The sequence below is a fragment of the Lipotes vexillifer genome, unplaced genomic scaffold, assembly GCF_000442215.2.
Source record: "Lipotes vexillifer unplaced genomic scaffold, Lipotes_vexillifer_v1.1 scaffold395, whole genome shotgun sequence".
Lineage (NCBI taxonomy): Eukaryota > Metazoa > Chordata > Mammalia > Artiodactyla > Lipotidae > Lipotes > Lipotes vexillifer.
The window spans coordinates 6809753-6822337 of record NW_006797390.1 but is presented as its reverse complement, the minus strand read 5'-3'; the positions used below and the strand labels follow the sequence as shown (position 1 = coordinate 6822337).

Below are 12585 nucleotides of genomic sequence, written 5' to 3'. Positions count from 1 at the left end.
GGGGGGAAGAAAACACAAGATGGCCTATGCCATTCTACTATATGCCATGCAGAATGGCATACAGTATACTACCATTTGTGTAAAAAGAAACATATCTAAACAAGTATATGTGTGTGTGTGTGTGTGTGTGTGTGTGTGTATTTGCTTGAATATACATAGACTATCCCTGGAAGGATGCACAAGAAATTTCTAACAGTAGTTGCTGGGGACAGCGGATGGGGGTAGGGTTGTGGGTGAGTGGGTGGGAAACAAGGGCGGGGAGACACTTTCCACTGAAAACACTTGCATCTTTCAAATTTTGGACTATGTCGAAGGATTACCTGTTTGAAAAGAGTAAATTAACTTTTAAAAAGAACACAACCAGATTAACAAAATGAAAAACAACGGAGACATGTGAAAAGTTCAGCTCTTTGGGTGTTAAAATGAAAGCCACGTGCAGAAGTACAGGTGGCCAGAAGTGGAAGACAGCAGAAAGAGCCCAGGGACTTTCATTGACCTCGTTTGCCAGGTCCCATCTGTGTGGCCCGGGGCCGAGAAAGCCAGTGGGTTCCTAGGTGCCATCCAGAGCCAGGCACGGTCCAGAACCTGCAACGCTGGGGGGAGGGGGGAGGGGGGAAGGGGGAGGGAGGGACTCTCCTTGCCCCCACGCTGGCCGGGCCACACCTCCTGGGCCACAGGGCTGTCTTCCAGCTCCTGTGTTCTGGAAGCTAGAAGCCAGTGACCAGGTGGGCAAAGACACCCCCAGACCCACGTGGAGCAGAAAGTATAGGCGTCAGTGTGCTCACCGGAAAGAAAAGGAGAAAGAAAAGGAGGCGGCTGGAGGGCTCGGTCCAGGAGGCCAGTGGGGGGGACTGACTGTCTTCAAATATTTGAGAGGCTGTCAGGGAGGGAAGGAGGAGCCCTGTTCGGAGCCCTCGGGAAGCCTCCACCTTCAAAAATCACTTTCTGGCCCAGTTCCTGCCAGAGGGGTCCCCAAAATAACTGCTGTCCTTCGAGTTCCCACTGCGCCAGGCGCCTGGGTTGCTCGGTGCTTTATTGGCATCAACTCTGAATTTTCACATTGGTCCTGGGAGGTTATCACTAACCCTACCCCCATTTTACAGATAAGGAAGCCAAGGCTGTCATTGCTGAGGATCACAGTTAGTACATGACCGAGTCAGGGTTCAAACCCCAGGCCACCTTCTGAACTACTATGGTTATCACAGGCTGGGCCAGAACTCGAAGATTTGTACTTGTACAAAATACAAATATAGATATGGAAGGCTAAAACGGAGATGGGATTCTCTGGCCAAGGTGACTCAGGTACAAGGAAGGCTAGGGAGGTGGACGCTCGGTAGAACTGGACCTCCGTGACACCACCCTGATCCCGGCTTCCCCCAGCAAGGCGATGGCCCTCCCGCCAGCCCGGGCAGTGGCCCACGGAGGCCGGGACAGGAGCGCACGTCCCGCCCGCAGCGCCCGCACCCTCGGGCAGCGGCCCGGCCTGTCGGGTCTGGGGCGGAGTCGCAGCCCGGAAGCTCCTCCCCCGGGAGGCTCGCGGCTGGGATGCTCCCAGACGACGTGGGCGGGCGGCTCGCCGGGCTAGGGGGGAGGGCCGCGGGGGTGGGGGGAGGGGAGCAGCGGACCCGCGAGACGCGCCCCTCCCCACCCCCACGGGGCCCGGGCGCGCAGTGGGGGGATGGGGGGCAGCGGCCGCGCTTCCCGGGCGCGTGACTCAGCAGCCGCCACGCCGGGATGGGCGCCGGGCGCGCGGCTTCCGGGCGCCGGGGTGGGGGCTCACTCTGCCGCCCCCGCTGGGAAGCGCCGAGGGGCGCGTGGGCGGGTAGATCCCGCGCCGCTAGCCAGGCCGCCCACGCAGCCGCGAGCCAGGCCGCCCACGCAGCCGCGAGCCCGGCTCGTTGGGTCCGCCCCCGCGGAGCCCATGGGATGCGCCGCCCGCGGAAGGGCTTCCCCAGGCTCCCGGCGAGTCGGCGGGAGGAGGGGGCTGCGTCCTTTGCGCTCCCCTCCAGCTGTTGACGCGCCAATGTCCAGAGGGGGCCCCGTGGAAATTCCTGGGGGGCTGGAGCGGGAAGCCCCCGCAGAATTCACCCCGCCCTCCCCGACCTGCGGGGCCTGGCCGCCCTACACCCGGCCCCAGGGTCTGTCTCCTTTGTTTTCTCGAAATGGAGAGTGGATTCTGAGCTCCCTTCCTAAGGCTCTTACCATTTGGAAGTCACTTTGCCCATCTAAGGTAAGTGCTTTCTGCTGCAGCAGCCTCTGAACAGCCCTGCTTTGCCGCAGACTCAGTGGACTGAGGGCAGAGAGGGGCCTAAAGGTGGGCAAAGACTGCTTGTCCCCGTCGGGCAGAGGGGACACCAAGGCCCAGCGAAGGGGGAGCGGTTTGCTGCAAGCTCACGCTTGGGGTCTGTGAGGGTGGGCACAGCAATCGGAACTCGGGAGTCCAGGCTTCTGGGCTCAGTCTAGCTTCTGGGCTCCCTCCCCACCCCGATCCAGTGCTGTGCAGCACGGTGCCTTCACCTGCCTCTGGAATTCTCTTTGGCCCTCACCCACGGGCTCTTATGAGTTGAGTAGCTCCAGGAATGTCCAAGATGCCCAACCAGCCGGTTTGGAAGCACCAGGGCATCTCCGTTTGTAAAGACCAGACTGTGCACTGGAAACGCTGAAACTAGACATAGGCAAGAGATTCCCAACTGCGCTGCAGCGTTTTGTTGCTGTTGCTGTTTTAAATAATCATTGTGTTGGATTGATGTGTTGAATGAAAATTGTGGTCGTTTGGAATCATTTATCACAGAAGAAATGGTGGAATTCCCTTGCCTCTCTGCTGGGATGGGGAGTGCGTTCCTGATTGGAGGCAGGGGGACAGCTGGTTTGACCTGACTTGCCCAGCCCAGAGAGGTCATGGGCGCCAGTCCCTGGCCACAGCTAAGGCCAAGTCAGGTGCAGGGAAGATCACGCTGCAGCTTGGCATGCATCTTGCTGCTGCTGGTACCTGACCTTCCAAACACAATGCATCACTAGACCCACAGATGTCTCGCCCCTACGCCGCCCACCGTCCGGGCAGCCTTTTTCCCAGGAGCTCACAGCCTCCAGAGGCCAGGTCTCCTTCACACTGGAGGCAGAGTGAGGGGTAGAAAACGGGGCGTGGAGGCACTGTAGACTCATCCCATTTTACAGACGGGAGGAACTGGCTGGCCAGAAGAGAGAAACAAGCACGAAGAGAAAAGGAGAAGGAACCGAGTCCTGAGCGGGTGACGAGCCCCGGGGGTGGGGAGACACGGAGAAGGCCTGTGCTGTGTGGGGGGATCCTCACCCCTTTCCCCCAGCCCAAGTCAGGAAAACGCTCACCCACACTCAGACGCACCCCCTCAGTCCCACAGACGCAGCCACGCCAGACTCACATGCAGTCACCTCCAGGCAGGGTCCTAACGTCTCCCTGACCAGAGCTGATACCACTGCCTGGCAGAGAAAGAGGAGAGGCCTGGAGCCGGATGCTGCTTCCTGTTGCTTCTCCCAGGCCCGAGTGGGACCCCAGAATCCAGCTCTCCTTTATCTCTTTCTACCTGGAGACATGGCCACGATTCCAGCTTCCTTTCCCTCCCATCCTCATAGGTCCATTTTCCATTTCTGGTTCAACCTGCTGACAGGCCGTGTGTGTGGGTGTCTGAGGTGAAACACTCCAAGGGCTTTCTCATGCTTCATTCTTTTGTTTGGCCGGGGCGGGATCTTCGTTCCCCAGCCAGGGATCAAACCTGCACCTCCTGCAGTGGAAGTGCGGAGTCTTAACCACTGGACCGCCAGGGAGGTCCCTCATGCTTCATTCTTAATGCAACTTCCCAGGCTAAAGACTGGACTGGGCAGAGGCTGGGGGCAGAGCGGGAGGAGGGCTCTCCACACTCACGGGTAGAATTGAGGTGGGATCTGTTAGCTGCGAGGGGCACCCAGGTCCCCCTCACTCCCCAGATGGCCTTAAGAGCTAAGCCTCTGATCCAGCGTTTCCCAGGAGCTCAGCTGCAGAAACTGTTCTTGTGGGCCAGGGCACAACCCACCCCCTGGTGGGGCTCCCTCCAGCTGAGACCTTCCTCAGCCCTGACTCCATACCCCCTCCCTCCACTCAGGCGTGGATGGGCCTGCCTGTGCCCTACACACTGAGTTTATTCCTTCCAGCATTACTCATCACACACCTACTAGGTGTTGAGTTGGCCTCCATCCCCCATGCTATTCATCCCCACCATGACAAACCCCAATAGAGCTGTGTGAAATTTTGCCATCCAAAAAATTATTTTAAGGGCTTCCCTGTTGGCGCAGTGGTTGAGAGTCCACCTGCCGATGCGGGGGACACGGGTTTGTGCCCTGGTCCGGGAAGATCCCACGTGCCGCGGAGCGGCTGGGCCCGTGAGCCATGGCCGCTGAGCCTGTGCGTCCGGAGCCTGTGCTCCGCAATGGGAGAGGCCATGACAGTGAGAGGCCTGCGTACCGCAAAAAAAAAAAAAATTATTTTAAGAGCCCAGAAAGGATCAAAAGTGCTTACCAAGCACCAGGATGCTCCTTAAATTCCTGCGTTATGACTTTTACACATGAAGCTCCTTGGGGAGGTATTCCTTCTCCAGCCCAGATAATTACTTTTCCAAGACAAGCCAGTGTGGGAGTACGTGCCCTGGGTCCCTGCCCTTTGCTTACCAGGCCCAGGCAAGGCAGTGCTAATTCTCTGCAAAATACAGTGGAGGGGAAGACTATTTAGACTCTCAACAGCATCCCCCATGAGCCCTTCAATGCCTTATAAGCCTCCTGCCCTGGCCGCTAGGCATCCTCCTCCCCTATCAAACCCGCCCTTCAGAAACTGCTCAGATGAACTCTTTCATGCTGAAGTGCAACAGACTAATAGAGCCAAATGTGTTGTTTTTTTCTCCTGTCCTAGGAGAATTTGCATTTTAACAAGGGGGATAACCTTGAAGTACCCCAAGGAATCTCTACTTGTGGAATTGCTGGCATAGGCGAGATATTCCGGAAGGCAGTGAGACCTCCGTGGAATGCCTGAAGCCCCCATAACTCGCGGTAAGTTTGGCCACGCACACCCACGGAGCAGTCCTGACCGGTCCTCTTGGTCGCTCACTATATTGACGAGAGTACTGGGTGAGGAGTTTGGAGAAGCTGAGTTCTATACCTAGTTCAGCCACTAACCAGTTTGGAAGCGCTAGTCACTTCTGTCTCGGGCCATAGTTTTCTCATTTGCCAAATGAGAAGTTCAGTCCAAATGACCTAACAGGACCTTTCCAGCTCTGACATTCACCTGACTCCCCAGAGGGGCTGGGGGACCCTGGTCCAGCTCCTAAGGCCCTGCAGCCCCTGCAGCTGTGGCCCGGAGGAAATGACCTGCCACCATACAGCGTGAGGGTGTGGGGCAGGGGGGCACTTCTCTGGACTTGGACAGGCCTGCAGGCTCCCTGTCCACAGAGCCCGGGCCCCAGCTGGCAAGGAAAGGGAGCGCTCAGCACAGCCCAGGCATTAGCATCGCAGAGTTACATAACCCTCCAGATGGGATATTCCAAACAGCAACAGCACGACAGCCTTTGCCCCACGCCGTGTCTCAGCACACGCACACGCACACACACACACACACACACACACACACACACACACATACACAGAGCCACGACCACCTTGCCACCCGTTCTTTTCTGTTTGTTCTGTGTTTTCTAGAAGGTATTTCATCTAACAGAGTCCTTATGAGAAGAAACTCCTTTACCCTCTGGGCTTGACCAGGAAAATCAGAGTCCTCCTCCAGCCACCCTCCCCGCCAGCCTCCGCCAGAGCCCCACGTCGGGTCAGGCCTCCCCTTTTCTCGGCCCCTCCCTGCTGTTCTGTCTCACTTTCTGACCTCAGAGTCCTGCAAAGTGCGGTTCTACCTTCTCCTTTCCATTCCCGGGATGGAAGAATTTGGAGCAATGGATTTAGCTTTCATTCCAGCAAATGGGAGGCAGTCTCCTGGTTCAGACTCCAGTCCCCCACTCTCCACTTTTGTCCTTGTCACGTCTGCGTACTAGATGACACTGTAGTTTCCCCATTTAGAAGATGGATGAGGTCATTCTCATCCCCACGGGGTGTTGGGTGGTAGCTCAGATCCCTTCAGTGTCCTTAAGAGAAGTGCAAACAATCTGAAAATGCAACCGAAGAAATTTAGGCTGGGCTTAAGGAAGCATTTCCCAGCTATACAGTTGTGAGACCTCATTATAGATCACTAAGGGATGGTGATTTGTCCTGCCTAGCTGCATTTTAAGGCAAGTGCCCATTCACATATCTGGAATAGCTTGGGTGCACACTGCCCAGAGGTAAGGGAGTGGTTGAGGAAAGGTCACTCTAGAAAGGTGGCCTGGAAGAATTTCTGAAGGAATGCTGAACCTGTATTCTCCTCGATAGCTATGGTCTAACTCTGGATGAGCCTTGGGCCCTGGTTTCTTTATCCATAGAAATGTTACAATATATTGAGCACTTACTTTGTGCCTGAAACAGTAAAAAAAAAAAAACTATCTAATTTTAAAAGTTTAAAACAACCCTTTAAAGTAGATATTATTCTTCATATCATAAATGAAAAAACCACGGCTCAAAGAAGGTACACCATGAACGTAAGGTGTCCCAGCTGGTAGGTGGTAGAGCAGGATGCATACCCAGGTATGCCTACCTCCAAAGCCCATGTTCTGAACCACCTAGATCTTGAAAATTCTGTGATTCTATGGTTTCCTTAAGTTCCTCTTGGCCTGAACAGCCTAAGTTCTCCCTCGCTCTACTCCTGCCCCTTTCTGTTTGTTAATGCCCTCATTGCCTGAAATGGAGAGGACCACTCCATTCCTGCGTGAAAACAAAAACCCTTTGTGGCCCGTGTGGGAACCCGTGCTTTGTGCTTTTCCAGAAGCAGAGGAGGAAGGCGCTGCAGTGGCCCAAGCCTCAGAGATCCTGCCAGATGGCCTTGCACTTGGGGATCTGCCAGGTGCAATGAAAGCATCCCCAGGACCTCTTACTAAGAAACACCTTACGTGGTTCTTCAATCCTAGATCCAGGCCTCTTTCCAGACCAGGGTCCAGCTGCTTGTCCTGGCTCTCCCCACTTTTTCATGTCACCCTCCCTTTCATTCACTCTCCCCCCGAGACCTGACCCCCATCTGCCATTTTTCATAAGTGATCTTTGAAACTCAGGCCGCATAGATATTTGCTGAATCAGCAGGACCAACTGCTGCTCCTCCCACTGGGTTTCAGGCCAAGAGGAAGACGCGCCAAATGCCTGTGCAAGGGCCTCTGGTGCTGACTGTGTGGGCCCAGGAAGGGCTCTGGCTGGGAAGGAGATGGCAGGGGAGTAAGGCACCCGGGCTGCTGAGCAGCAGGGAGGCCGTCGGGTTTTCCTGAGGCCTGGTTTCTCTTTGGATGAGAGGGAGGGAAGAACGCTGGTCCAGGCCCTCAGAGAGGCAGGGGACAGCAGATCGTCACCAGTGCCTGCTCCGTACCAGCTGCTGAGTGAGCAAAAGACACCCACGCCCTCCTCTCAGTGAGCCTTCATGCGGCCCCCTGTCCCAGGTGAGCAGCCAGTTCTCTCCTCGCTGACACAGGAAAGAGAAGGAGAGGCAGGCCAGGGAGCAAGGCGGTAACGTTGCTTCCTCAGCAAGAAGGGCTTTTGGCCGCAAGGCAGAAAGGACCCCGGGCACCGAGATCTCCTTCCCACGTTGATGGGTTTAGCCTGCTCGGGGGGAGGGGTGATGGGGGGAGGGGCTGTAGGTCAGAGGGTGGGATGGTGAGCACGCGTAGCACAGACATCTCTGAGGATCAGCTCCTCCGGGCTCCGTCCCCCTTCCAGCTCTCCTTGCCCCTCACCATTCCTGACATAAACCCTCGACGCCAACCAAGGAAACCTTCTCTCTGGGCTCTGAACATGCTTTGTACGCTCACCCTCTTAACCCCGTTCTGTCCTGATGGAGGATGGCTCTGGGCACCTGCAGTCCGCTTCCACTTATTTAGATGCTTCTAGATCTGTGTCTCGAGTGTGTTGAGCAAAAGGACTGTTGGCGTCTTTCCTGTCTTTTCGCAGCACAGAGTGCAGGATTTTGAACGGACCGGACGCTTGATACAGTAGAGTTGACAGACAGACCGTCATACTCTCTTAATAGCTCCCAGGAGGGGCCAGTCTTGGCTGTCTGCCACCTCCAGGCAGACAACCCTGACTCGGTAGGAGCAGAGATGCCGGCTCCAATCAGCATCTCAGGCAACAGGCTGAAAAGCACATCCAGTGGTCTTCCAGCTGTGCCCCGGCCTCCAGGTAGCATGAGACCCTGGTGCTCAAAAGATGACTCAAGATTCAGTTTATGCTCAGGATGGGAGCAGAGAGGGGGAGACTTCCCTACGCAGCTTAAATGGAAGCAAAGGACGGAAGGAAGAAAATACAGGAGAGGGAGCATATTTGCAGGAGGAAAGAAGGGTAAGAGCAAAGAAAGGAAAAGGAGAGGGGGGAGTAGGGAGGAGCTGTTCGGGCCTCATGGCGCCTCGGAGGTAGGGAGCCCAGGGTAGGTGCTGAATTTGAATTATAAGGCAAGAATCTTTGCCACCCTCCAGTGATCCTCTGCCTCTGGGCTTGGGGACTTGGGCAGACACTGGGATCCACTGGCTCTAAATGCACGGCTGGGTGGGTGGACCAACACGTGCTCAGACAGAGAAGTCGTGGCCACAGTGAAGCCAGGAGCTTCAGGTCAGGTCATGTGCTTCCATGACGCAGAGGGGATTTTGCCAGGTCAAGCTGAGGCTCTGGCTCCAGCCAGGAAAGGGATAATCAATTCTGTAGATGCTGTGAGCCTTGATTGAAAAAATAAAGAGGAGGGAGCTAGATTGCTGCTCTCATTAAGAGGCAAAGGCAGTGGGGGCTGGAGTTTAGCGAGAGCCAGGAAGCAGCAGAGAAAGAATTTTAACCCCTGGGGTGTCGTTCTTCCGTGATGCCTTTGAGCTCACCCACACCCACATTGTTGCTTCCTTGGCCCGACCTCCAAGGCCATCACCTTCAGTAGCTCCCTCAGCTGAAGGAGGGAGAGAGGCCAGGTTGCATGTTAGTGCAGATCTGATGACAATTAAACAATCTATTATTTCCCAGCCCCAGGGTCCCCAGGGCTCCTGCCTCTCCTGGATTTGGGGAGGAAGATGAGTTCTGGGGCTAAGAGATAAGCTGTGCGGTGAGGTAATGCATCTCACGCTGCCTGGCCCCTGGTAACCCTCACCCACCCCTCAGCAGCCTCACCAGAGCTGCATTCTCAACCTGATGAGTCCAGAGAAGGGGAAGTAAGAAGTGAGAACGGATTTCAGCAAAATTATGACCCAGGGACCCCCTCCGCCGGCTCTTCCTCCTAGGTCAATGCCCAGTAGAGAACTCATTCATCAGGGAGATCCCCAGCAGAGGCCCCAGGGAGAGGGCTGCTGGCTCAGCTCTCCCTCTCCCCATGTCACCCGATCCATGGAGAGGTGCCCCTGCCGCCTGCATCTAGCCCTACACCACTGAGAGGCTGGGCAGAGGAGGACAAGACGTGCAAAATTGGGGTCGTGGGTGGAGAGCAGGGTGGGGCTAAACACGTAGTCAGCAAAGATGATTCCTTCCTGAGATTCTGGCGGCGGGGGTGGGGGGGGGGGGGGGGGAACTTGGATTGAAGTTAAGCAAGACAGTGGGAAGAAATGGGTGATCCGAAGGGCATTCAGTCCGCCTAGATGTCCATGATTTCCCATGCGAGTGGGGAGGGAGCTGCAGGAAGAGTGAGGCGGCATGCGTGTCTGAGCTCTCTAAGTCTCTGGGTGTCCAGGCTTGGGGAGCAGCGGGGAAAAGCTGGAGGATCTGGAGAAAGGAAGGAGTTACTGCTGGGTTTAACCTCTTGGTGCCTGGCACAGCTTTCCCGCGTGAAAGATTTCCAAAACTTCCACTCTCTTCCACCATTTTAACTACTTATTTTTGTTCTGCTCCCTTGGGAAGCAAAAGCAGGACAAGAGAGAAGGAAAGATGAGGACGTGTTGGTTTCTCTCCAGTTTTGACATGTGAGGATGGGTAAAATCCCTGGATTCCCAGCAACAGCACCTGAGCCGGAGAGTTTGGGCTCTTTAAGCCACCTTGGGGGCCACAGCAAAGTCCTTATCCAGGAACAATGATCTTTCCTCAACTGGTCTTGCCCACACAGTCCCCTGAAGGGATGCAAAGAATGTGGGGACGTGGTGGAAGAGGAGGGAGACGCCGAAGGGCGTGAGGAGCGGAATCAGGTAAAGAAGCACAATTCCCACGAGGCCGTGGCTGCCCCCCGGGAAATGGGATGGAATAGCTGCCCGTATTTGGGGAAAAAGCCACATAGTATCTTGGATTTTTTTTTCTTTTTTTTTTTTGCCTTTCGCCTCTTGCTGAGCCATATGGGCACTGAGGGAAACCTGACTTTCTGTGTTTTCTGCCAGATGAGGAAAGAAAACCATTAAACTGAAGGAAGGGCAAATGGGCCATTGAGGAAGGTAGGAAGGAAAATCACATCTTCTTGGGACTTGCATCAAATGCTGCGAGATCATCCTGGATCTTCTGCCTAAGGACCCAAAGTTCTGGTCAAATCTACCCTGTGTCCTGACCCAACTTGTCTAACTCTGCAGTAGATGTGAGGAGAAAATGAGTCTACATCAAATCTTCACAAGTAGCCCTAGACTAAAGCACACCAAGGCTGCTGAAGATGATTCTTGGCTCTCCGCCCTTCCCACCCCCGCCCCCAACTCCCTTAGCATCCCCATCGTCAGGGGCAGGCGCTGACTAGGTTCTGATTTCCCGTGAGGTGTTCTTCTATCATCTGTCTAATCAGAGAAAGGAAGCTGACTTGGTCACAGCCTTCCCAATACAGAGGAGAGAATATCCCAATCCCCTTTCATCTCTTCTTCCCATATCTCTAGTTCATGGACATTGGGCATAAAGAAAGAGCTTGAAGTCCTAGAGTGTCTCATCAGGGGCTAATGAGCCTGTTTCTCTCTGGACCTAACGTGGGATTCCAGTCATCACCAGATAACCAAGGGGAAGCAAGGTTTGCAGTCACCAGCCACAACAGAGATTTAAACAGGCATTCCATCCAAATACCATCTCCGTAAGCCAACTCTCTCTCTCATCGTTATCCCCTTTCCACGATTGCTAACACCCTGCACAGAAATCCTCCTTGAGTCAGAGGAAAAAGCTATAACCAGACTGAATCCTGACACTATAAAGGGATCCTCTATGGGCCTGGTGGGTTGTTACCTTGCACCCCTCTGGGTCTGTGGGCATTCAGAAGAAAGGTGCCCACTCAGGTCAGAGCAGAGTAAGCGTCCCCAGATGAGCCACTCCTGGCTTGGACTCCCACTGCATCACTTAAAGAGCCACCTCGTTCCTCTGGGAAACGCTTTCTTCCACCCTTCCTCTTCCTCTGTCTCCAGCCCCCCGCCTTCTCACATCATCCTGCCTCTCAGCCTTGTGCTCTGCCCTCTGAGTCCCCTCAGACCCCAGGTCTACTGTTCCTGGACCCTGCCCTTTTCAAAGCTCTCAACATGTCCCTTTGCCAAGCCTCCGTCTTTTTCGTAGCTCACTCTCCATTCGAATAATTTGACTACCCAAACTCCCATCCAGATTTTTCCTAACTTGAGAAGATTCTTCAACTGTTCTCTTTTCTTCAGTTTAACCTGCCCCCCAGTCTTGTCCCCTTTAAAATCTGCCAGTTTCCAATAACCGTCATTTCTTTCCTCCTTTTGCCCTCACTGATGGTTGGGATACTCCCATTCGCTCCAGCACCTCCCAAGCCCTCTCAGACACTGCTATCATTCCCTCCTTTCCCCCAAGCCTCCTTGACACACTTCTCCCCGCAAGCACACTGAAGGCCCTAGTCCTTCAGTCTCGGGTGCACCCCACTTCCCCCTTGTCCCCTCCTCACGCCCGTTTGCTTCCCTTCCTCCCGGCACGTTGGTCCCCGTGCCGCCTTCCCCACTCACTCGGGTCTCCTGCTCAGGACGCCCTTGCCGAGGGCGGCGGGGGATTTGTGCTGAAGGAGGGTTCCAGCAGCGGCGCAACAGCTCGGGGGACGCTCCTTCTCCTTGTCGGCGACGGCCCCTGGCCCCGCCGGGTGGTGGTGGGGCGGCTGGGATGCGTGAGCCCTGCCGCTGGGGCCCGGCTGGGGCTGCGCCAGGAGCTGTCCGTGGTGCTGAAGCGGGGGCTTCTCGGGCGCGGTGGGCGGGAGCTGTCCGTGGTCCCGGAGCTGTTCCTGGGCCGCGGAGGCGGCGGTGGCCGGGGTGGCCGGCAGCGGGGCTGGTGACGGGGGGACGAGCCCGGGCGGAGGCAGGGCTTGCAGCAGCTGCTGGTGCTCCCACAGGCTGCGGTTCTCGGCGCTTAGCTCGTCCAGCCGCCGCTCCAGCTCGTCGATGCGCTGGCGCTGCGTGTGGATGAGGCTCTGCTGGTTCTGCACGATGGCCGTGAGCTCCTTGAGGTAGAGCACGGCGCGCACCGGGTTCTCCAGCAAGCTCTCCATGCCGCCCGCCGCCGCCTGCGCCCTGCCTGCGCCTGGGCGGGCGGCGGGGAGCGCGAGGGCGC

At 55.9% G+C, this 12585-nt stretch overlaps 1 protein-coding gene across 1 annotated transcript in view; it reads right to left on the bottom strand.

Annotated features, from left to right (window-relative positions):
- The window catches only part of IQSEC3 (IQ motif and Sec7 domain ArfGEF 3), a 97892-nt gene extending 85369 nt beyond the window's left edge, over positions 1 to 12523 (bottom strand). The window contains exon 1 of the mRNA XM_007469466.1: positions 11991 to 12523. Coding sequence (XP_007469528.1) covers positions 11991 to 12523 — 533 coding nt within the window. The remainder of the gene's footprint in view (positions 1 to 11990) is intronic.
- Between the last annotated feature and the right edge of the window lie 62 nt (positions 12524 to 12585).